The 23,070-nt window shown below is 39.5% G+C and overlaps 1 protein-coding gene across 1 annotated transcript; it reads left to right on the plus strand.

Moving 5' to 3' along the window:
• The first annotated feature begins 2,733 nt into the window (after positions 1-2,733).
• Positions 2,734-20,362, plus strand: LOC140118910 (gastricsin-like). The gene is made up of 9 exons (XM_072137358.1): positions 2,734-2,841; positions 14,521-14,677; positions 14,755-14,872; positions 17,036-17,154; positions 17,290-17,489; positions 17,642-17,749; positions 18,076-18,223; positions 19,511-19,609; positions 20,114-20,362. The coding sequence occupies exons 1-9, from the start codon at positions 2,786-2,788 to the stop codon at positions 20,264-20,266; spliced, it is 1,158 nt and encodes a 385-aa protein (XP_071993459.1). The 5' UTR covers positions 2,734-2,785; the 3' UTR covers positions 20,267-20,362.
• The last annotated feature ends 2,708 nt before the right edge of the window (positions 20,363-23,070 follow it).

Raw genomic sequence — 23,070 nt, forward strand, 5'->3', positions numbered from 1 at the left:
TATCTCCTTTTGTGTGACATTTTCAGAACTAAATGAACTTCTTGTCCTTTTCTATTATCACTGGGCATTTGGGGATACTTAACATGTTCATTATTTTGATGATTATTAAGAAGCATTATTTTCTAAAACAGGGTTGTGATTTTAACCGATAATAAAAAAACTTTTTTAGCAATTTTAAAAAGCCTTACTACCCAAATTAGTTACTAACATTTACTGATTTGTGTTGGCACAATTTTTTAAATGTTCTAAAGTTTGTTTTCAATGTTAGAATGATTACAAATCAAAGTGATATTTCAGAATTTTTTTTGAAAATTTCAGAATTAAATATTTTAGGAACTATTTTATTTCTATGGAGGCTTTGAAAGTCCTATTAATAGAAAGCCTCTACAAATCACCCATTTTCCACACACCATGTTATAGTACATTGTGGTGCAGTAGGGGCTGTATGTAGAAAGCCCACAGGGTTGGTGCTAGCTGTATTCTGCTGGCACCAATCACAGCAGTTAATCAGTGCTGGAGATGTGTCTTGAATGGTTAATCGCCCCCCTTCCTGTGTCATCATTGGATGGCGCTGATCAGTTGTCATGATTTATAGACATATCTATAACAGTGTGCTGAAGGCAGAATGTTAGAGATCAGTAGTAGACATACAACCTATTGTAATACAGTATTTTGCAAGACAAGTTGTACTTTTTATTGGTACCTTTGATATCATGGAGTAGGTCTGATTTTTGATTGCTCTTTATTCTTTTTTTTTGTGAAGCAAAGAGGAAAGTTATAACCTTTAGATGGTGTTTTTTAGATTGTGTTCACTATGCAGGTTCAGAGGTTACAGATGCAGCGATACTTAAAGGAAAACTACCACATGGGTAGTCATGATTTAAACCATGTAAACCATGGGTGAATGCCCACAGAGCTCTCTATCTGCACCCCCGGCATCAGGAAAGAATTGACTATTCCATTCAAAGCGATACATGCAGGTTCCTGTCTGAATCTTATATATGAATTGGCTCTGTACATTTGCTGAGTGGACTCTACATTTCTATATATGTCACGCTAAGTTATCCTTCATACACATGAGAAGTCTTTTATGTTTTACATACTCTGTATTTATTTGATTACTTGATGATATGATTATATAAATCACACCTTTTTATCAGTCTATTTATTTTACATGAATTACAATTATCAGTTAATTTATATATGTATCTGATCATATGAATTGTTATTTATTTATGCTGAGCATATGAATTGCTATTATAATGTTAAAAATCACCAATGCCTTCATCGATGCATAGAGTGCATTTCTTTTTGATCAATTTATTGATCCATAGATTTATATGTATACATCTAATCTATGATCTAGTACTACCCATTATCATTAATACTACTAATGATTTATATAGTGTTGAATCTTTTTAATCCCTTGTGTAATGATATAATTATATGTAGCAAAACAATTATCTATTGTATCTAGTTCACATCGCCAAATCCCCCAAAACGTTTTATTTTCCCCAAAAGAGGTACATTTATTTGTTGTTTCATTTTCGTGCATTTATACAATTTTCTGTATGCATTGATTTGCACATCCTTTCCCCGATATTAATAAGGACTCCAATATTTGTATGTTCTTTCTCTTGTCCATGGGAAAAACCTTTTACTCTTTTATTCCTTTTATTGTATTCAGTCTTTTTCACATGAGTAAGGGGTTCTTTTCCTTGGAAGGTGTTGTGATTTGAAGTCCCATTATAATAAATAAAAATCTTTTAGCCTGTACCTCAGAGTGCGACATTCAATTAGACCACCCCCACAAACATTATCCATATATCCTGTATAGTGTGGTGACATTACACAGGAGATTTCTATTTGGAGGCAGCACCTGAAAACATCTATCTGAAGCTCAAAAATAGTGTTGTGCCTATCCTAAGCATAACTGGATACGATGAGCACAACTCTACCTCTACATCTAAATTTACTCAAAGATGTCACACTATTAGCACTTTCTCCCTATCCTTTCTTGCCACTTTCTACAACCATGCTTATTAGGGAGAATGAGCTATGATTATGAGCTGATAATGTTGGACTATTTTTGAGGGTTTTTTTACAAAAAGACTGGTGACTATTCTTCTTGAGTGGGTAAGATGTAAATACCTATTAATAATATGTTTACCGAGTTAAATATGAAAGTGAAGTCACACAATTAATAATTGGGGCACCATTATTTATACCTTTAGAGTGTTACAAAGAGTCAGTGCATTTCAGAGATGCTCTATTCCATGGGCATTGAAGGGCTTTGTTCCCGCTGTGTTGTCACTGTTGTGGAAACTGAGCACTTTCAACATTGTTATGCGGCAAATTTCAACTTATACCTGGAGTTCCAGCAGAAGAAAAAGTAATAGTTGACAAAATGTTGCCAGTTCCTTTAAGGTAATGTGTTACAAAGTTATTATTTTACATTTGTCATTGATAGTAGATTTCAATCAAAATATCAACTATGGCTATAGTATACTGTAATGTTTCATTAATGACGGCAAGCTTCTATCTTAAATACCTAAAGGTGAATTCATGAACAATTATTTGCTGCCAGCGGTTGTTCAACAATTGCTATCAGATAAATTGCACTTATCAGCTGGATGCTTAAGTGGAATTTCTACACCTGCAAGATGATGAATTTGATTGGTAGAATTATGAAAAACAAAGATAACATAGGGCTGCCCAAATAATATAAGAAGTGAATTTCATACGCTAATACTTGATTCTTCCTAAGAAAGGATAGACAGAAAACATGAAGTGGGTGGTGGTTGCTTTTATCTGCCTTCAATTGGCAGAGGGACTTGTAAGGTGAGTGCAAGCCAGATAATATATTATATGTACATTAGATTTTGAATCTGTGCACTTTAAAGAGAATATATGATGAGAAATTACTTAGTAATTTTATTTTCTAAGTTTGCTAGCTATAATCAAAATTTCTTTTTTTTTTTTTTTTACATTTTTTACACTTATTACGGAGCCTCTGGACTCACCACTGTCGATTGATGTACACACACAATCCCATTAGAGTCATATTACATGCAGGTTACTGACAATGCTTTATATACACCCACACTTCTCCCATAGAAGTCTTAGTGCCTCTTGGCTGATTGAGGTATCCTTGGAATTTTTCATCTAGCCACATCATTCTTGAGTAAATAATGTCATTATGTATAGATCTCTAGTGCCAGGCCATCTGCATACATAAGAATAATGGGACAGAGTTATCACGCTGTCTAAAAGTAAGAATGTTCTTAGTTAAAAAAGATTTTGTATTTAATACGTATATTGTACTGATTGTATTTGTATTGGTCACATTTTGGGGTATGGATATTTGAAGAGCGTGGTGTAATTTTGTATAATTGCCCATACCACCCAGCTACACATCTTTTGGATATTTATTTAGGTTCCCTTTAAAGATGAACCAAAAACAGTTGGTGCACTCTTTTGGAGCAGTGCAGATTCATGAAGAATGGGTGCCACCAACATTGAATCTGGTGCCCTCGGCACACTACACATAGTACAGTTTGCACCGTTTTTAACAAATCTGGGCCAATGTGTACATTCTCTTTCTTAACCCTGTGTAAATATGAATTTGAGGGATAAATTATTATAGTTATATTGAAAAAAATATTTTTAAATGTCAAGTTTTCCTTTTGTTTAATTCCCACAAAATGCTTTACCCCCAATGATGAAGCCTGAACATAGTTTAACAAATATTAGAGTGTAGAGATTTAAGGTAACTATTTCTTTTTTTTTAGCTACCTTAAAATTTTATGCAGTTTTTGTGAAAATTTTAGATAGTAAAAAAATTAACAAATGTTAAAGTGTAATTGTAGAGTATAAAAACCTTTGCTCTAAGCCAAAGCCAGGCTGTACTAAGCCAAAATAAGCAATTCTCTAATTTACACTCATTAGCTATCTGGATAACAAAAAAGTCCCAAACTGTGCTTCTAAATAATCTACATAACAAAACCACTCTGTGCCCCCAGCATATATCAAAAATTACATTGTTACCCCCAAATATATATATTACAGTCCCTGAATAAATAATACTGTACCACTAAAAATATCAACACTAAATCATGTGTGCCCCCCTCCCCATTAATTAAATAATACATGGTTCCCCTGTGAATTATTATATACATGGTCCCCTTTAATATATTAATTTACGTATTTGTCCCTTCTAATTATTTGTATACAGTGCCCCCACTAAAGAATGTGTTTTATAACAATCTACTTATTCTTTTTATACACAGTACTGTCTAATCAATTATTGTATAAAAACTGTATTATTTTTTTTTATTAAAGAGATCTTGTCAGCATAGATTACCCCAGTAACTAGCAGAAGTGCCTTCTGCAGCATGTAATTTTCTTTCCTTGTAACTACTTGCCATAGTACAGATCAGCGCCCCCCCCCCCCCTCCATTGTAATCAATGGCTCTACATTTAAACTGCCCTGCATTTCTGTAGGGTTTAAAACTGCAAGGGTTTCCTGATGATACAGACATGTGGTGTATCTTCTGGGTGCCACTAAATGTTATACATTCTGGTTGCCGTGTTAGTACCACGCAGGCACAGGAATCCAGGGTACACAACACATGCACAAAACACATCAGTAATGCAGGACAGTTTGAAAGCAAAGTTAATCACATTCAATAGGGGTGCTGATCCTGACTTTGGCATTTAGCTCCCGCCTCCCTCATTTTTTCAATGCTGCAACAGGAAAAGTGGATCACATGCTGCACACGGCACTTGTTACTGGGAAACTCCCTGCTGACACGTTCCCACTACATATAAATTGTTTTATTTCTGTATATTGCCCCCAAATATCTTAAATGCTGTCACCTCTATGCATTTTCCAAAATAGATCCCCTCATGAATTTTAAAAAGGGCCAGCTTATTTCACACATTACAACCAGAAATTTTTAATGGGGGCACCCACATTTTACACACTACCTTCCCCGAATTTTAAATAGGCCCTCTCTTTGTTCACATTGAACTTCTTTCCCTTGAATTTTAAATATGGCCCAGGCCCCCTCATACACACTGCCCCTGGCCTCTCTTTTCCGAAAAAAAAATAAAATCATGTACTTACCTTGTCCTGCCACTGCTGCCACCCATCTAGGGTGCAGCACATCTAGGGTCAGAGTGCGCCATGTGCCGCCTCGTACTCGCTGCAGTGATAGTACTCGAGCGGCCGTTTCCATCCGCACCGAGTACTATTACAGCCACGGGCAGGGGCCTCCTATGGGTGGGAACAGTGCCCCCTGCCATAGTGCCAGGTGTCTGGTCCCACCGAGGGATTCACAGTACAGTGTAACCTCCTTGAGCAGATCTTAGGAAGGTGGTGGTCTGCAGAGTGGAGGCAGCTTACATAGAGTATAGTGGCAAAAAAATAGCACTAATTGAATAAAAAAATGGAGGGGGTCAGCTCAGATCTAATATAGGTAGTCTTTTGGGGAGGTTTCACTCTGTATATACACTCACCGGCCACTTTATTAGGTACACCATGCTAGTAACGGGTTGGACCCCCTTTTGCCTTCAGAACTGCCTCAATTCTTCATGGCATAGATTCAACAAGGTGCTGGAAGCATTCCTCAGAGATTTTGGTCCATATTGACATGATGGCATCACACAGTTGCCGCAGATTTGTCGGCTGCACATCCATGATGCGAATCTCCTGTTCCACCACATCCCAAAGATGCTCTATTGGATTGAGATCTGGTGACTGTGGAGGCCATTTGAGTACAGTGAACTCATTGCCATGTTCAAGAAACCAGTCTGAGATGATTCCAGCTATATGACATGATGCATTATCCTGCTGAAAGTAGCCATCAGATGTTGGGTACATTGTGGTCATAAAGGGATGGACATGGTCAGCAACAATACTCAGGTAGGCTGTGGCGTTGTAACGATGCTCAATTGGTACCAAGGGGCCCAAAGAGTGCCAAGAAAATATTCCCGACACCATGACACCACCACCACCACCAGCCTAAACCGTTGATACACGGCAGGATGGATCCATGCTTTCATGTTGTTGACGCCAAATTCTGACCCTACCATCCGAATGTCGCAGCAGAAATCGAGACTCATCAGACCAGGCAACGTTTTTCCAATCTTCTACTGTCCAATTTCGATGAGCTTGTGCAAATTGTAGCCTCAGTTTCCTGTTCTTAGCTGAAAGAAGTGGCACCCGGCGTGGTCTTCTGCTGCTGTAGCCCATCTGCCTCATAGTTCGACGTACTGTGCGTTCAGAGATGCTCTTTTGCCTACCTTGGTTGTAACGGGTGGCGATTTGAGTCACTGTTGCCTTTCTATCAGCTCGAACCAGTCTGCCCATTCTCCTCTGACCTCTGGCATCAACAAGCCATTTCCGCCCACAGACTGCCGCTCAATGGATGTTTTTTCTTTTTCGGACCATTCTCTGTAAACCCTAGAGATGGTTGTGCGTGAAAATCCCAGTAGATCAGCAGTTTCTGAAATACTCAGACCAGCCCTTCTGGCACCAACAACCATGCCAAGTTCAAAGGCACTCAAATTACCTTTCTTCCCCATACTGATGCTCGGTTTGAATTGCAGGAGACTGTCTTGACCATGTCTACATGCCTAAATGCACTGAGTTGCCGCCATGTGATTGGCTGATTAGAAATTAAGTGTTAACGAGCAGTTGGATAGGTGTACCTAATAAAGTGGCCGGTGAGTGTATATATATATATATATATATATATATATATATATAGGTTTTTTTAATATATTTCTTTTAAATATGCATGCCTCTTCACAGGCCTGACGCAAGCACCCGGCTTACACGGGCAAGTGCTGGGGCATAAGGTCAAGTGTACCAGTGTCACTTTAAAACACTGGAACAAATTATCACCTTCCAGTTCAATTAGTTTTCCTCCTCTATGTTGCGCTCCTCTTATTCTACGCTATGCTCTATGCAGAATCCAAAACTCAACTTTCCTCGTTCCCTCGAAGTGGAGCTTTGCACTGTACACGACGGCTCTGAAGCCGACACACATGATGATGACTTAACATCACGTGGCGGCTGCAGGCGCTGCTTCGGGGGAATGAGGAAAGCACGAAGTAGACGCCAACCTGGACGTACCTTTTCATTGGTTGAAGTTATTTATTAAAAAATGGAAATTTGGTGAAAATTTAGAAAAATTTGTGATTCTGTTTCTAAATGTTTTGCTCATCATACAGTTAGTCTAACTGCCCAAATTGGTTGCTAACTAACCTTAACCATATGTCTGCTTTATGTTGACATAATCTTTTTATATGTTTTTTTAAATTTTATTAGGACATTAGATTCAGATTCTATCATTTTAGAGGACAATTCATCTTAACAAGGGTTTTAAATGTTTTATTTATGAGAAATCCCCCACAAATCACCCTATTTTTAAAATTACACCCCTCAAACTATTCAAAACACATTGTTAAGCTTGTTAACCCTTAAAGTATCTCGCAAGAATTAAAACATGAAAGCTCTATAAAATGATTATTTATCCCTAAAATGTACATGCTCATGCAGGATAAAATGAAAAAACACATCTCAGCAGGGCACTTTGATGATGCTATTTTTAGGTGCCATTACTTTGAAAACTTCCTGAGGTATCAGAAAAGTGACCCCACCCCCCACAAATGATTGTATTTTGGAAATTACAACAATTTATCAAGGGTTATATTGAGCTTTTTAACACCATGATGTTTCATAGAAAGTATAAACACTCTCTTGTATAAGTAAGATTTCTTATTAGCTTGCTTTAGGCCCTAAATTTAATTTTTTTTCTTCTTTTTTAACATACATTTTTATTGTTTTTTTTAAACAGAACTATACAGTACTGGGAGTTAATAATCCCTGTGGTCCCTCGGAGGTAAACAGATTGCATCAGTGCAAATAACAATGCAGTTATACAAATCTCCAGTGGAAGGGGGGAAAGGAAAAGGGGGGGGAGGGGTACAGGAGGAAGGGAGGGATGGGAATGAGAAGGGTAGGAGAAGAGTGTACACATCAGAGGAAGCATACAGGGAACATGTTACCCCCTCCTCCGAAATGTACACTCTTCTCCTGCCCTTCCATTTCTATCCCTCCCCTCTTCCTGTACCCCTTAACCCCCTCTTCTGCTGAATATATGTATCCATCTTTTCCCATCTAGAGACAAAGCAAATGGGTCCTTCTCCACAGGGCATGATGTGGGGCAAACCATCCTCCAACTCCCTTAGAATCCATTTTCTACGACCCTCTTAAAAAGCATGAAGGTATTTCAGTGATCTATGGCGCTCTCACACAGTCCGACACAGAAGGACCCATTAACTTTGTCACTAGATGGGAAAAAGAACTACACAGCCAATTCTCACCTCAACAGTGGCAATAGGTGTTCCTTATGAGCTCTAAATCATCTCGCTGCATCAATCACTTAGAGATATCCAAGAAACTACGATACAGGTGGTATCTGACCCATTCTGCCACATTCTGTAGATGTAATAGAGAGACTGGCATTCTCATGTTCACATGTGTGGTGGTGTTGTGGGAATATTGTTCGCTTGTGGCATTCCATCTTTCTTTTCCTAAAAAAAACTGTTCCCTCCATCATTGGGTCTTCTCCTAGCTCTCATATCCCTAGATGTGGATGATCTCAACAAGGACAATTGACATTCCACATCTTGACAGTCACCAGAGTACAAGTAGTTAAAAAATGGAAATCTAGCTTCCCCCCATTACTTAGGGAGATTGTGCGGGGTATGCAATTCAACGCAACTATGGAATAGCTTATTGTAAGCAGAATGGGCTCATTACCTACATACAAGCGTACATGGGCACTCTCTTAAGTACTTTGGTGGTACACATATGTTAGGTATTGAATCATACCCCAGGACAGACTCATCAACGTGTTCAACAGCGGCACAGCTAATGGGAGGAAGCATACATGGAACATGTTACTGTTATGGTTATTGTTAACTGTTAATATTGTGTTCATTGCTACTGTTATCCCCTCCTTTGAAATGTACACTTCTCTCCAACCCTTTCCATTCGCATCCCTCCCCTCTTCCTGTTACCCTCCTCGCCTCCACTGCATATTAGTATTACTGCACTGTTATTTGCACGAGTGCAATCCAGTTACCCTGGGAGACCACCGGTCTCCCTGCACTGTATAATTCTGTTTAAAAAAAAACAAAAAAATATGCTAAAAAAGAAGAAAAAGCATGGCTTAGTGGGTTAACCAGTATCTCCAGAATGCAATAATATCCTGCTGCTGTCACAAACTGCTGTAGGGGCACACTGGGGTCTTAGAGCTTTTGAGCCTGTGCTTTCTCCATGACTTTGGAGAACCTCATGGTGCGCTAAATGCAAGCTCACCATGTTTCCCAATGTCAAGGTGCATTAAGGACATCTACATACAGGTGTAAGCCCTCTCTGACAGAATACGTGCTTCTTATGCACTTGTTTTAACAAAAAAGCCTTTAAAAATTGTACTCCATAAATGTCAAGGAACCTGGAACCCCTCATGGTCATTTTCATAATAATTAATTAGCCTTTTTATTGATAAAAACAAAGGCATTAGAAGAGCAGATCCTGCCACATGAGGCACATATCAGCATGTTAGTGGGCTTGGTTAACACTCCTTGATCTTGATGGTAGATGTCCTCTAATAAATCTTCAGTGTTCTCCTGCACTGCTGATTTTTTGGGAACTTTTTTTTCAGAGTAACACAAAAAGTTGCAAAATGCTTCACACCAGGAGGGGACTGGAACTTCCTTTTATCCAACTTTTAAAAAAGTTTTAAAATCTCGCCTTGCACTAGATTTATTCATTTGTTGGTTTAAATGGCATGAAATCTTCTGTGCCATTTTTTTTTTTACTTTAATGAAGCCAAAAAGCATATATACATCATTACGGCACATTACAACCTGTTCACTTACAGTAGGATGCCTTTCGGCTTCATTTTGTTTTTGTACATGTAGTTTAATGATCACTCTTAACATACTAATTCAACGAGTAACAAAGTAAACCCAACTATCAGGCACAATATTAAGGATGCATGCATACTAAAAGTAATTTGAGGGTAATTCTTTCAATTACTCTTAAATTTTAATGCGGGGGAGATGACAGTGTTTAATGCTCATCGAGCATCGAGTGAACTGATGCCTTGTAGCATATTGAAGTTAAACACAATTCCCACTTCTTATAATAAATCTGGTTTACTTTCAGTGAAAACTATCAATTTCTCCAGGATACAATTATTATTTACCCTTCTAGACAATTCAGTAAATGCATAATGCAGCTATAAGTGTAATGGCTGTTGTAGTCACGTGGAAGATTTTTGTCCTCTCTTTGGGAAGCAGGTCCTCTAAAACCAATCCCCAACAAGAACAGAGCTGGGTTTAACTCAACCGTTATACTTAGGATCCCCGATAACATTGCTTTTACTTGAATCCAGAAACCAAGAAGAACTGAACAAGTTCAAAAAATATGTAATGCATTTTGCTGAGGCTGTCTGATAGATTCTTATTAATTTTGCTGGCGTATAGTACCATCTATAAAAGATCTTTCCATGTGTGAAACACATGAGTACCTTATATACTCGAGTATAAGCCTAGTTTTTCAGCACAAAAAATGTGCTGAAAAACCCAAACTCGGCTTATACTTGAGTCAAAAAAATAAATATATCTAAACTCACCTTTCCGGCGACTCCTGTATATCTTCTGTGCGATCTGTCCGGCAGCGGCGGCAGGCTATACAAACTGGGGCAGGGTCTGGCAGGCTATACAAACTGGGGCAGGGTCTGGCAGGCTATATACACTGGGGCAGGGTCTGGCAGGCTATATACACTGGGGCAGGGTCTGGCAGGCTATATACACTGGGGCAGGGTCTGGCAGGCTATATACACTGGGGCAGGGTCTGGCAGGCTATATACACTGGGGCAGGGTCTGGCAGGCTATATACACTGGAGCAGGGTCTGGCAGGCTATATACACTGGAGCAGGGTCTGGCAGGCTATATACACTGGGGCAGGGTCTGGCAGGCTATATACACTGGGGCAGGGGCTGGCTGGCTATATACTGGGGAGGCTGTGACCAATGCATTTCCCACCCTCGGCTTATACTCGAGTCAATAGGTTTTCCCAGTATTTTGTGGTAAAATTAGGGGGCTCGGATTATACTTGGGTCGGCTTATACACGAGTATATACGGTACTTATTAATGGAAATTTGTAAATCATTTTCCCATTTCTCTAGATAGGTAGTTATAGGATTTTTAGACATAGATACAATGGACTTGTATGTTAGGATGATACCTTTAGATAATATGGTAGGGTGAAGAAAGGCCATAGAGAAGATAGATGTATTATCTCCTGATAATTTCTCTAAATTGGAGAGGAAATTTCTAATTTTTAAATATTTGTAAAAGTTGTGCTTAATGTACCAAGTAATTAGAACATATCTCTGTAAAAGCCAACAGGTTGTCCTTTTGCCATATCTCCCCAATAGTGAAAATACCCAAGGCCATCCAGTTGGTGATATCTAAATCTTCTACAAAATGACATTTTTGTAGTGACAATTCACTTTTAAGCATAACAAAGGGTTGTCCCTAGTGTAACTTTGCCATTTATTCAGTCCCGGTTGTACTGTCAACACCGCCATCGGACTTTGCCCATTTACTGAAAACCCACGCTGTAATATAGTACCATCTATAAAAGATCTTTCCATGTGTGAAACACATGAGTACCTTATATACTCGAGTATAAGCCTAGTTTTTCAGCACAAAAAATGTGCTGAAAAACCCAAACTCGGCTAATACTTGAGTCAAAAAAATAGATATATCTAAACTCACCTTTCCGGCGACTCCTGTATATCTTCTGTGCAATCTGTCCGGCAGCGGCGGCAGGCTATACAAACTGGGGCAGGGTCTGGCAGGCTATATACACTGGGGCAGGGTCTGGCAGGCTATATACACTGGGGCAGGGTCTGGCAGGCTATATACACTGGGGCAGGGTCTGGCAGGCTATATACACTGGGGCAGGGTCTGGCAGGCTATATACACTGGAGCAGGGTCTGGCAGGCTATATACACTGGAGCAGGGTCTGGCAGGCTATATACACTGGGGCAGGGTCTGGCAGGCTATATACACTGGGGCAGGGGCTGGCTGGCTATATACTGGGGAGGCTGTGACCAATGCATTTCCCACCCTCGGCTTATACTCGAGTCAATAGGTTTTCCCAGTATTTTGTGGTAAAATTAGGGGGCTCGGCTTATACTTGGGTCGGCTTATACACGAGTATATACGGTACTTATTAATGGAAATTTGTAAATCATTTTCCCATTTCTCTAGATAGGTAGTTATAGGATTTTTAGACATAGATACAATGGCCTTGTATGTTAGGATGATACCTTTAGATAATATGGTAGGGTGAAGAAAGGCCATAGAGAAGATAGATGTATTATCTCCTGATAATTTCTCTAAATTGGAGAGGAAATTTCTAATTTTTTAATATTTGTAAAAGTTGTGCTTAATGTACCAAGTAATTAGAACATATCTCTGTAAAAGCCAACAGGTGGTCCTTTTGCCATATCTCCCCAATAGTGAAAATACCCAAGGCCATCCAGTTGGTGATATCTAAATCTTCTACAAAATGACATTTTTGTAGTGACAATTCACTTTTAAGCATAACAAAGGGTTGTCCCTAGTGTAACTTTGCCATTTATTCAGTCCCGGTTGTACTGTCAACACCGCCATCGGACTTTGCCCATTTACTGAGAACCCACGCTGTGATACCAGAGATCTCACTAGAGCAGGGGTAGGGAACCTATGGCTCGGGAGCCAGATATGGCTCTTTTGTTGGCTGCATCTGGCTCTCAGACAGATCTTTAATAAATAGTGATGGCTGCTGTGTGTCTTAGACTGATCACTGGGCACAGGCAGCTAGCTATGTTACGACCTTTGTACGACCCAGGCGCCATCGCCACCAGCGATGAGGAGCTGGCTGCAGGGAGTAAGTGAATATTCTTTTTTTTTGCTGTGACTGCCTATCTACTTAGGGGTATGTGCTGTGGCTACCTATCTCCTGGGAAGCATGTGCTGTGGCTACCTATTTACAGGGAGATGTGCTGTAGCTACCTGTCTACTGGGAGGCATGTGGTGGGTGTCAGGATTTGGTGTAGTGAACCCCCTGGACCACTGCAGATGATGATGTAAGCAGACACCTGGGACCGGACTCTCAGTGGCAACCAGTCTTCACCAGGGCCCGCCGCAAAGCAGGATGGTCTTGGTGCAGCGTGGTACCACCAGGTCGTTCCACAGGTGCGACTTATCCACGGTGGCAGCCAAAATCGAGGTACAGGATCACTAGGCAGTCTCATGGTCAGGGACAGGTAGACGGTCAAGGTCAACGAAGGAGCAGAATAAGGAACAGGTCCGGGGTCACAACGGGAGGTCAACACTTGGGAATGCTGAGAGCTGCCGGTCTTCATAGGAACCCGGGACGTAAGCAGCGAGAAGCAGCAGCGCACTGGTTCATCAAATCTGCGAGTGCCAGCGCGGGAGCAGGAACGTAGAGAGGTGAGTGAGCTTGGAAAGGGGCACCGCCACGGATAGGGGCACTGGTGTGCCTGCGATCCAATACGTAGATCGCAGGGGCACTTGTGATGCTGGGACTACCCATCTACTGGGGGGCATGTGCATATGGTACGGCTCTTACAGAATAACATTTTAAAATATGTGGCTTCATGGCTCTCTCAGCCAAAAAGGTTCCTGACCCCTGCACTAGAGGATGTTATAGTCTCCACCAAAGGTTCCATGACAAGTGTGAAAATGTGGGGTGACAATGGACATCCTTGTCAGGTTCCATTTGAAATACAAAAAGGAGTAGTGGAGTACCCAGCCATGGACACAAAGGCAAATGGCTTAGTGTAAAGTGCCAGCATCCCTCTCATTGCCTCCTCAGAGAAACCAAATTTTCCTAACACTTCTTTAAGATATCCCCAGTGAACTCTAATGAACACCTTCTCCGCATACAAAGAAAGAAACAGAGAAGGCATTCGATTTTTTCCAATAAAATCCACCAAATCAATAAGAGGGCACATTCCAACTAAGGAAACCCTTGCCCAGACGTAGCCCACCTGATATACAACTTTTAATCCGTATTGAGTAGGGATATGGGGCAAAAGTTAGGGGGGGGCTATCGGGGTCTTGCCAGGTTTTGGCAAGTTAAAATGGATGCCGCCAACATTTCCTTTGTAATAACACCTGTGGACTGGATATTGTTAAGCTAGGCAATTTAATACTTTAAAACAATAATTACATTTGTACATTTCCTTTCCATTAGGCCTCATTCAGGAGACGGTTGTTGGGACGTATGGCAACCGCTCGGTGGCACCGTACTGCACTGTATACACAGGGAAACAATCTTACCAATAACTGCTTGGAAATATATTTGGTAGACTATAGTTTAAAAACATCATTGCTTAACATCTTATTTTCCATTTTAGAGTCCCTCTACAAAGATATAAGTCTGCTCGGGATAACATGCGAGAGAAAGGAGTTTTGGACCAATACATGAAGACTCACAAAAGAGACCCTGCAATTAAATACCACTTGAACCAAAAATATGATTTTGCTGTAGCCTATGAGCCCATGTACATGGATGTAAGTTTAAATAAATACACACAAAATTACTTGCTACTGAAATATAAAGTAGACATTGATGCTTGTTTTGTTTTTAGACATACTATTATGGACAAATCAGCATAGGAACCCCACCCCAAAACTTCTTGGTTCTTTTTGACACTGGATCTTCCAACCTGTGGGTTCCATCGGCATCCTGTCAAAGTGCTGCTTGCGGTGCGTGTCATAAGATAAGATAAGATAATCCTTTATTAGTCCCACAGTGGGGAAATTTACAATTTATACAATTTACATTATATACTTATTAGATTTTATACTGGTTAACAGTGGTTACGGAAATTTTTCACTCTTTGTTTCATTTCAGCCAATTGGTAAGGTCAAAATAGTCTTTTTTTTTTGCTCATTAAAGTAAACTCTGTACCCCATCTAGACAGAAAAATAAACATAAATGTAGATATTTTTGTAAATTTATTAAACAAGAAAAACTGAAACATCACATGGTCATGAGTATTCAGACCCTTAGCTCAGTATTGAATAGAAGCACATTTTGAGATAGTACAGCCATAAGTATTCTTGGGAATAATGTAATAAGTTTTTAACAACTGGATTTGGAGATACTCTGCCATTCTTCCTTGCAGATCCTCTCCACTCCCCTCAGGTTGAATGGTGAATGTTGATGGAAAGCCATTTTTAAATCCCTTTTGAGAGCTCAATTGGGTTGAGGTCAGGACTTTGGCTGGACCAGTCAATAATGGATTACAGAGTTGTTTTGAAGCCATTGGTTTGTTATTTTAACTGTGTGCTTCGGGTAATTGTCTTTTTCAAAAGTGAACTTTCGACCCAGTCTGATGTCCTAAGCACTCTGGAAGAGGTTTGCATCCAGGATATCTCTATACTTGGCCGCATTCATCTTTCCTTCAATTGCAATCAGTCATCCTGTTACCACCACGTTTCACTGTTGGGATTGTATTTGGCAGGTGAGGAGCAGTGCCCAATTTTCTCCACACAAACCGCTTAGAATTACCACCAAAAAGTTCAATCTTCATCTCATCAGACCAGAGAATCTTATTTCTCTGTCTGGGTTTCAAACTGTATGCAGGTTTTCATAAGTCTTGCACCGAGGAGAGACCTCCCTCGGCACACTCTGCTATAAAGTGATGACTGCCAAAGGGCTGCAGTGATAGTTGACTTTGTGGAACTTTCTTACATCTCCCTACTGCACCTCTGGAGCTAAGCCACAGTCATCTTGGGGTTCTTTACCTCTGTCATCAAGGCTTTTCTCCCATAATTGCTTATTTTGGCTGTTGTGGATGTTACAAACCTTTTTCATTTAAGGATTATGGAGGTCACTGTGCTCTAAGGAATCTTGAGTGTTGCAGAATTTATTTTGTAACCTTGGTCAGATCTGTGCCTTGCCACAATTCTGTCTCTGAGATCCTTGGGCAGTTCCTTATACTTCATGATTCTCATCTGCTCTGACCTGTACTGTGAGCTGTCAGGTCTTGTATAGACAGGTGTGTGCCTTTCCTAATCAAGTCTAATCAGTTTAATCAAGACAGCTGGACTCTAATGACGCAGTAGAATCATCTCGAGGATCAGAAGGAAATGGACAGCTTGTGTGTTAAATATGAGTGCCACGGCAAGTGGTCTTAATACTTATGACTATGTCATATTTGAGTTCTAGCAAAAATATCTACATTTCTGTCAAGATGGGGTGCAGAGTATGCATTAATGAGCAAAAAAAAGAACTTTGATTTTACCAATTGGCTGCAATGAAACAAAGACTGAAAACTTTAAAGGGGTCTGAATACTTTGGTATTACAGAAATTTTTTTGTGCAGTTTTTAAAATAAATAGTATGGAGTGGAGATGATCACATTAAAGATTATCATATAATTGCTAGCTTACATTTTTTGATCAGAATATAAATGGATGTGGCTTGACCTTACCCATCCACCTTCATGTAGCGAAATAAGGGTTGAGTATCAGCATTAGGGTTCGTAATTATGTACCATCATGAGTGACAGTAACACCATCCATGGCTCCATTACAATCTCAGAGACGGAAAACATATTTTGCTGGAACAAAGTAGAGTTCAATCAGTTTAAAGTAAGGTATGGAACCTTAAATATTGTAATATGTTTTTGTTTGTAAAATGTGTATTAGGGAAAACTTTTCTCTGACTATAAATGTGTCCCATTCACATGAATTTGGATGTTGCTGCACTAAGCACATGAGTTTCTGCAAATCCTTAATGGAACAGGCACAAAATTGAAGCTTATCTGTTCTTTATTAATTTACCCTAATTAATACATTATCATGTATTTTAGTGATACGTTAAACTTTTTTTCTGTAAAACTCATGCATTTTATTTATTTAGGCAACCACAATGTATTTAACCCTAGTCAGTCCTCTACCTACACATCAAATGGACAACAGTTCACAATGTCTTATGGCAGTGGAAGTGTCAGTGGTGTCTTTGGCTATGACACAGTTTCGGTGAGTAAACCAAGACTAAGGATAATCATTTGCTCCTAATCAAGTTATTCTGTAAGTTACTGTAAATATTTTCATGCAACATATTATATATTGCATATTTTCATGTATCATATCATGCAAATATATTTCACATAGGTTCAAGGACTAACCATCACTAACCAGGAATTTGGACTGACCTATACAGAAAGTGGCAGCAGCTTTTACTACTCAAAGTTTGATGGGATCTTTGGAATGGCATACCCTGCCATGTCTGCTGGGGGTGCTACTACAGCTATGCAAGGAATGTTGCAGCAGAACCTGCTGAACTATCCCATCTTCAGCGTCTACATGGGCAGGTACATCAAACATTTAGAGTTCTAAATGTGACAAAACACAAAGGAAACTGAAAATAATAATAACACTGATCATTGTGATTTGTATTTTTGTAGTTATATAAAAATCCACTACTAGTTCATATAGTCTGATTGTAATTATGTTCTTTTTCTAGCCAATCCGGTGAGGTGATCTTTGGTGGGGTGGATAACAGCTTGTATTCTGGACAGATACTTTGGGCTCCCGTCACTCAAGAAGTTTACTGGCAAATTGGAATTGATGAGTAAGTTACAGGCATTGTGTACCGAACACCAGATGGATAACTTGGTATTTAAAACTCTGACCATTGTATAAAAAAAACAGATAATGATCATTTGACAAAAAGGACTCCAAAATCTCATGAAGCAAAAAAAAAAAAAATCTTCTGACTGAAAGAGATAAGATGCATTAAAAGACCAATAATTAAAACATATTATTTTGTAGTTAGTTTGGAACATGATTCACATTTACTATAATATTTGTTAAGGTGCCAAAGACCTAGTATGTATGGGTGTTTAAATGTTTTTTTGTCAAAGAATGATGCATACTGCTCATCCTTGTACCTTACAGGTTCTCAATCAATGGACAAGCAACGGGATGGTGCAGTCAAGGTTGTCAGGCTATTGTGGATACAGGAACCTCTCCACTAACCGTTCCCCAACAGTATATGGGCTCTCTCCTCCAATACCTTGGAGCCCAGCAGGGGCAGAATGGAGAGGTGAGATTAATAACAATAAATAATCATAGATCAGCACTTTACAGAACATTGAGTACTATATAGTAAGATAACACATAATCGAGCAATAACATTGTCAGATGAAACACTTAGAATGAGGGCCTTGCTCACAAGAGCTTACAGTCTATGGGGAAGATTTATCAAGCTGTCTGAAAGTCTGAATATTTCTTATTTTTAATGCAAGGTTTTAGGTTTTTTCAGTTAAGAAATAACTAAACTATATAATCTAAACTGTACAATCAGCGATCATACTGAACCAAAGAATAAAGGTTCGGTGTCATCTCGAACACACATTGAAAGCCATAAAAATAAAGCCATCAGGATATAGCGCAACTGTGGTTTATGTCAATTCCACCAAATTTGGATTTATTTTCAGCTTTCCAGCACATGGAACAGGATATTAAATGGAGCCACGAGAAAATAGAATTTGTCTCGCAATAAGAAGCCTCATTTCACTCCTTCACTCTCTCTGGGGCCTTAACATCACATGCGGAGAATAACCCACTTTAGCTTTCTATGCATAGCCACAAGCTATGTACAATAGATGCAGATCCCACCTCTAGGTCTCTGACCCCCCATCGTGTAGCTGCAGCGAGTGGAGAAGTGGTAGTAAATGTTGCAACCATTAACCGATAAGACTTGTATATGAGAGTTGATGTTGTGGTAGATGTGTAAATGTGTCTTGGCTCACCATTAGACAAAGGAGTTAGCATTCTCCAATTTGCTAATACTATCAATCTGAAGAGCTGCATTTTAATATAGTCGTGCAATATTATTCTCCATCATTTAGCCAAACCACGTTGACAATATTTGGTAAGAGAATCAGCAAGAGAGAAAAAAAAATTGTAACAATGAAAACGGTAGCTGGTCCTACAAAAAATTATACCTTACACAGGTCCATACCATGAAGTATGAAAAAGTTATTGACAAAATGAAGAAATTTTACATAATAAAAGTTATATAAATTTGCTATTTCCGAAATCATACTGACTCAGAGAACAAAGTGGAGGTGTCATTTGGAGTGTGTAATGAAAACCATAAAAACAGAGCCCATAAGAATGTAATATACAAATGCATTTTTTGTCAATTTCGCTGCATTTGGAATTTTTTTAGTACAAGGATTCAAACCGTATATTAGAGGGGGTCTGAAGAATAAAGATTTCTGTGTGAATATTTTAACTCATAATAACATGCTATATGTAAAAACAATATAATATGAAAAAAATTCTTGTCAAATATGTTTATAGCCTTTATATTTTTGATTTTCAGTTTCTGGTCAATTGTAACAATGTGCAGAGCCTGCCACCTATCAGCTTCACCATAAATGGAAACCAATTTCCTATTCCACCCTCTCAGTACATAATTCAGGTAACTGGTCACTTTCATTTATTATATTTATTATACATATTTAATGGGTACATTCATTATTTAAAAGACAATACATTTTAGGCACTTTCTGCTGCACCATTTCTCACAAGGGAGCAGGCATACCGTTTCAGAAAGGGAGCAGGGTTTCCAATGAAAAAGGCCCACAATGTTAGCCAATTGTTTTGTCAGAAAATGTGCCAACTTGAAAAAGAAGGTTGGGGGTTGTAGTGATCAGCACTAACAGTCAGTATAAGAACTAGAGTGGAACTTTATACCTATGCATGTAAATGTAACCATATTCAAAGTGTATAGAACACAATAATATAGATTTTCGGACTTTCGGATTTTCAACACTTATAGAATCAATAATTCAATGGGACAGTGCTAACTGGTCAAACACGTATTTTCTGTAAGGTCAATCCTTAACATCTGCCCACCTTTATACTGATTCATCAGATGAAAGTATTATTTAAATGAATTTTCTTTATGTTTTTGTTTCTCTAGAATAATGGTTATTGTACAGTTGGTGTTGAGGAAACCTACCTCCCATCTCAGAATGGTCAACCCCTGTGGATCTTAGGAGATGTATTCCTAAGGCAGTACTACTCTGTATACGATATGAGCAACAACAGGGTTGGCTTTGCACAGGCGGCATAAGAACCCCAGGAACTGTCTTTCCTTATTGGAAAACTGATCAAAAGTTACTGTTCCTCAGCAAACCCTTAAAAAGGCAAATAAATGGTCTTATTGAAATGTGTCTTTTAATTTATCCCTAATTGAACAAGGTTAAATGTGAAATATAAAATTATGCTTGTACAGAAATGAACACATTTTATATGAATCCCAGAGCTAGGTTTAAGATAAATGGTTAACAAAGTGAGAGGTACACACTGGGGCACAGAGAGTATATGAAAGGGGGGAATACATTTAAATCATGTACATGACATATTATTATTTAAATGAACTTAGAAGATAAAAGTCTTAAAAAATAATACATAGATAGTGGAGCAGTTTGGTCTTGCCTCTGGGCTAGAAATGAGCTGCATTAAGTCTATTCCTTGCCCACTGGAGCGGTCTGGACTACAAGGGCCAGGAAAGTTAATAATTTTAGGTCTGGTATAAATATTAACTCCAATCTATATGGTTCTCTTAATAGACTTCCATTGATAAACAAGGTAACAATACATTTAAAATCGACTAGTATTATTTTTCATTTAGTTGTAGCTTCACAAATGCAATACATATGGGAGAATCAGATATTTTTAAAGCTTTGTTAAGAAAGGTGAATGCTAGGTACAATAATGTTGAAGAGCAACGGAAAAGAGCATCCCTCTGAGCTTTTGCAATAAGGTTAATTGCCATACCACCATCTGAACCATAAGGTTCCATGCGGTGGCACTCTGTTTTTTTTCGTGGGTTGCCCAGGAGTCCACCATCATGTGGGAGATGTTTGTAGCATTTTTGAAGAAGACAGAGACCAGAGAAGATGGATGTGGTGAGATCAATTTCTCTAGTCCGGCAGCAACACCTTCTCTGGGTCCTGAGTTTGGAGAATAATCAAGGCAGATAATAGAAGTTAAATTATATATTTTATTCAGAAAACATAAGGTGTTGGAGTAGATCAGGGAACTGATGATCCCAGATGAATGGGGTAGGAGCAACACTACTTTTGTGCAGGACATCAAAAAAATTGCAGGAAACCTGTACTCATGGTACTTCTTCTGGAAGAAGCACCATGAGAATAAAATGGCAATCGTTTTTTGTAATATTTTGATGTCCTGCACAATCTTCCTCACTACCGGAATTTTAAAGAAGACCAATCTGGTGAATAGAAGCTGTTGGCTGATGTCCGGTCGCCGCCTGATGAACCACCGTGTATCCAAACAAAGTTGTGAAGGATAATACAGGCTTGATCTACCAGCTTCATGTTGCCTGGCTCCATCTGAATAAAGCTAAGGAGCACCCGCCACTAAAAATTCTGAAGGCACATACCATCTCACAGAGGTAAGATAATGGTTGAAAATGTTGAAGTTCTGATGGTCCACAGTTATTACCTTAGGGTTAATATATTTAAAATGTTTACTCAGACTATACTGGGGTACTTATCAGAGGATTCAAGGAATGGTACACGGAAAAGGACAAAAGATTAGGTCGTGAGTGTCAGGTTCGCTAGGGAGATTGCTGGGACTTCTGGTTCTTCTGGTGGTACCAGCAGTGTTCTCCGAACCCCGGCGCGTATCCGCGCAAACTCCACCTCTCGTCCTGGGCAGCGGCTGCTAAGATCTCGCGCTGTCTAGGAGTTGCTGGGACTTTGAACCTCTGCTTGGTGCCTGGTTGTTTCTGCACCATGAGGGGTTAATTCCCAGATGCTGTCCAGCACCTATCAGGTTCTGGAGGTGGAGTTCTGGCTGCATAAATTGCAGCTTCACTGGTCTCCTGTGCCAGTGTTTGAAAATCCCTTTCTCCACCTGGTTGCTGCTAGTTTGTATTGCTCAGTATCTGTATCTATATTGTTGTTAACTCGGCTAGTTTTGGACTTTGACTCTTGCTTACTGATTCTGCTTTTGACGTTCCCTCTAGTTGTGACTCCGGCTTGTTTACGATTCTTTTATGTTCTATGTTTGTCAGTCTGTTTGTATTTTCCCTTATCCACACTTACTCAGAATATTCCGAGTCTTCAAGTAGTCGCCCCACGGTTTAGCGTGGGGGGGCTATAGGAAGGGACAGAGGTTGGGGCAAGCTCAGGGCACACTATCCCCTGTCTTTTGTGTACCCTATCCTAACAGTGAGTATTTGGATTCTCCAAATAAATTTTTTACTTTTCACTAAAATTAAAGTCCACACTGTAGGTACTTGTTCACATTGTGAACAGGGACAAGTACTGTGGGGGGTTACTTTCAATAATAAGGGCACCTCCTCTTATTCAAATCTGCTATTGCAAAATGAATCTTAGGAGAATAGTATATAAGGGATGTAAGTGACCTCAGGTAGTCAATATTGCATGTGCTTATTGAGGCTCTCTCGAAAGCTGCCTGCCCGATGCTGTGTTAGTATGAGCAGAGTGAGCAAAGTGCTGACTGGTCATTTGACTGCTTCCTGCGCCTCGGCCGTGTCACTGGATTTATAAATGTTTCGCCAAGGGGCTTGGCTTCATCTGGGGACAGGGTTGGCCGCTCTCAGCTTTTTTAGTCATTTGTTCCTGACAGGGTGGTTTAGCCTAAAAGTGATTGTAGAATCAAATGCACTGACTGGTAATTTATTTGTTATCCATAGCCTCCTTCCTGAACCAGGAGGGCTCTGGGGTTGTTACCAGAGCACCTCTGTGCAGTAGCTTCACAGGTTGTCACAGTAGGCAACCCACTCTGTATTGAAACTTTCATCCTCTGCTGACATGAGATTACATTAGGCAGAGGGGGGAGGTAAGTGCTGGGGGAGCAGGAGGGAGGGGGAGTGCTCCTTGA

This window comes from Engystomops pustulosus, chromosome 2 (assembly GCF_040894005.1).
Source record: "Engystomops pustulosus chromosome 2, aEngPut4.maternal, whole genome shotgun sequence".
In the NCBI taxonomy this organism is placed as follows: domain Eukaryota; kingdom Metazoa; phylum Chordata; class Amphibia; order Anura; family Leptodactylidae; genus Engystomops; species Engystomops pustulosus.

Coding starts and splice junctions, on each gene's coding strand:
- LOC140118910 (XM_072137358.1), top strand. CDS start 2,786: ATGAAGTGGGTGGTGGTTGCTTTTATCTGCCTTCAATTGGCAGAGGGA. Junction 2,842..14,520: donor TTGGCAGAGGGACTTGTAAG/GTGAGTGCAAGC, acceptor TTTCCATTTTAG/AGTCCCTCTACAAAGATATA. Junction 17,490..17,641: donor TTCAGCGTCTACATGGGCAG/GTACATCAAACA, acceptor TTCTTTTTCTAG/CCAATCCGGTGAGGTGATCT.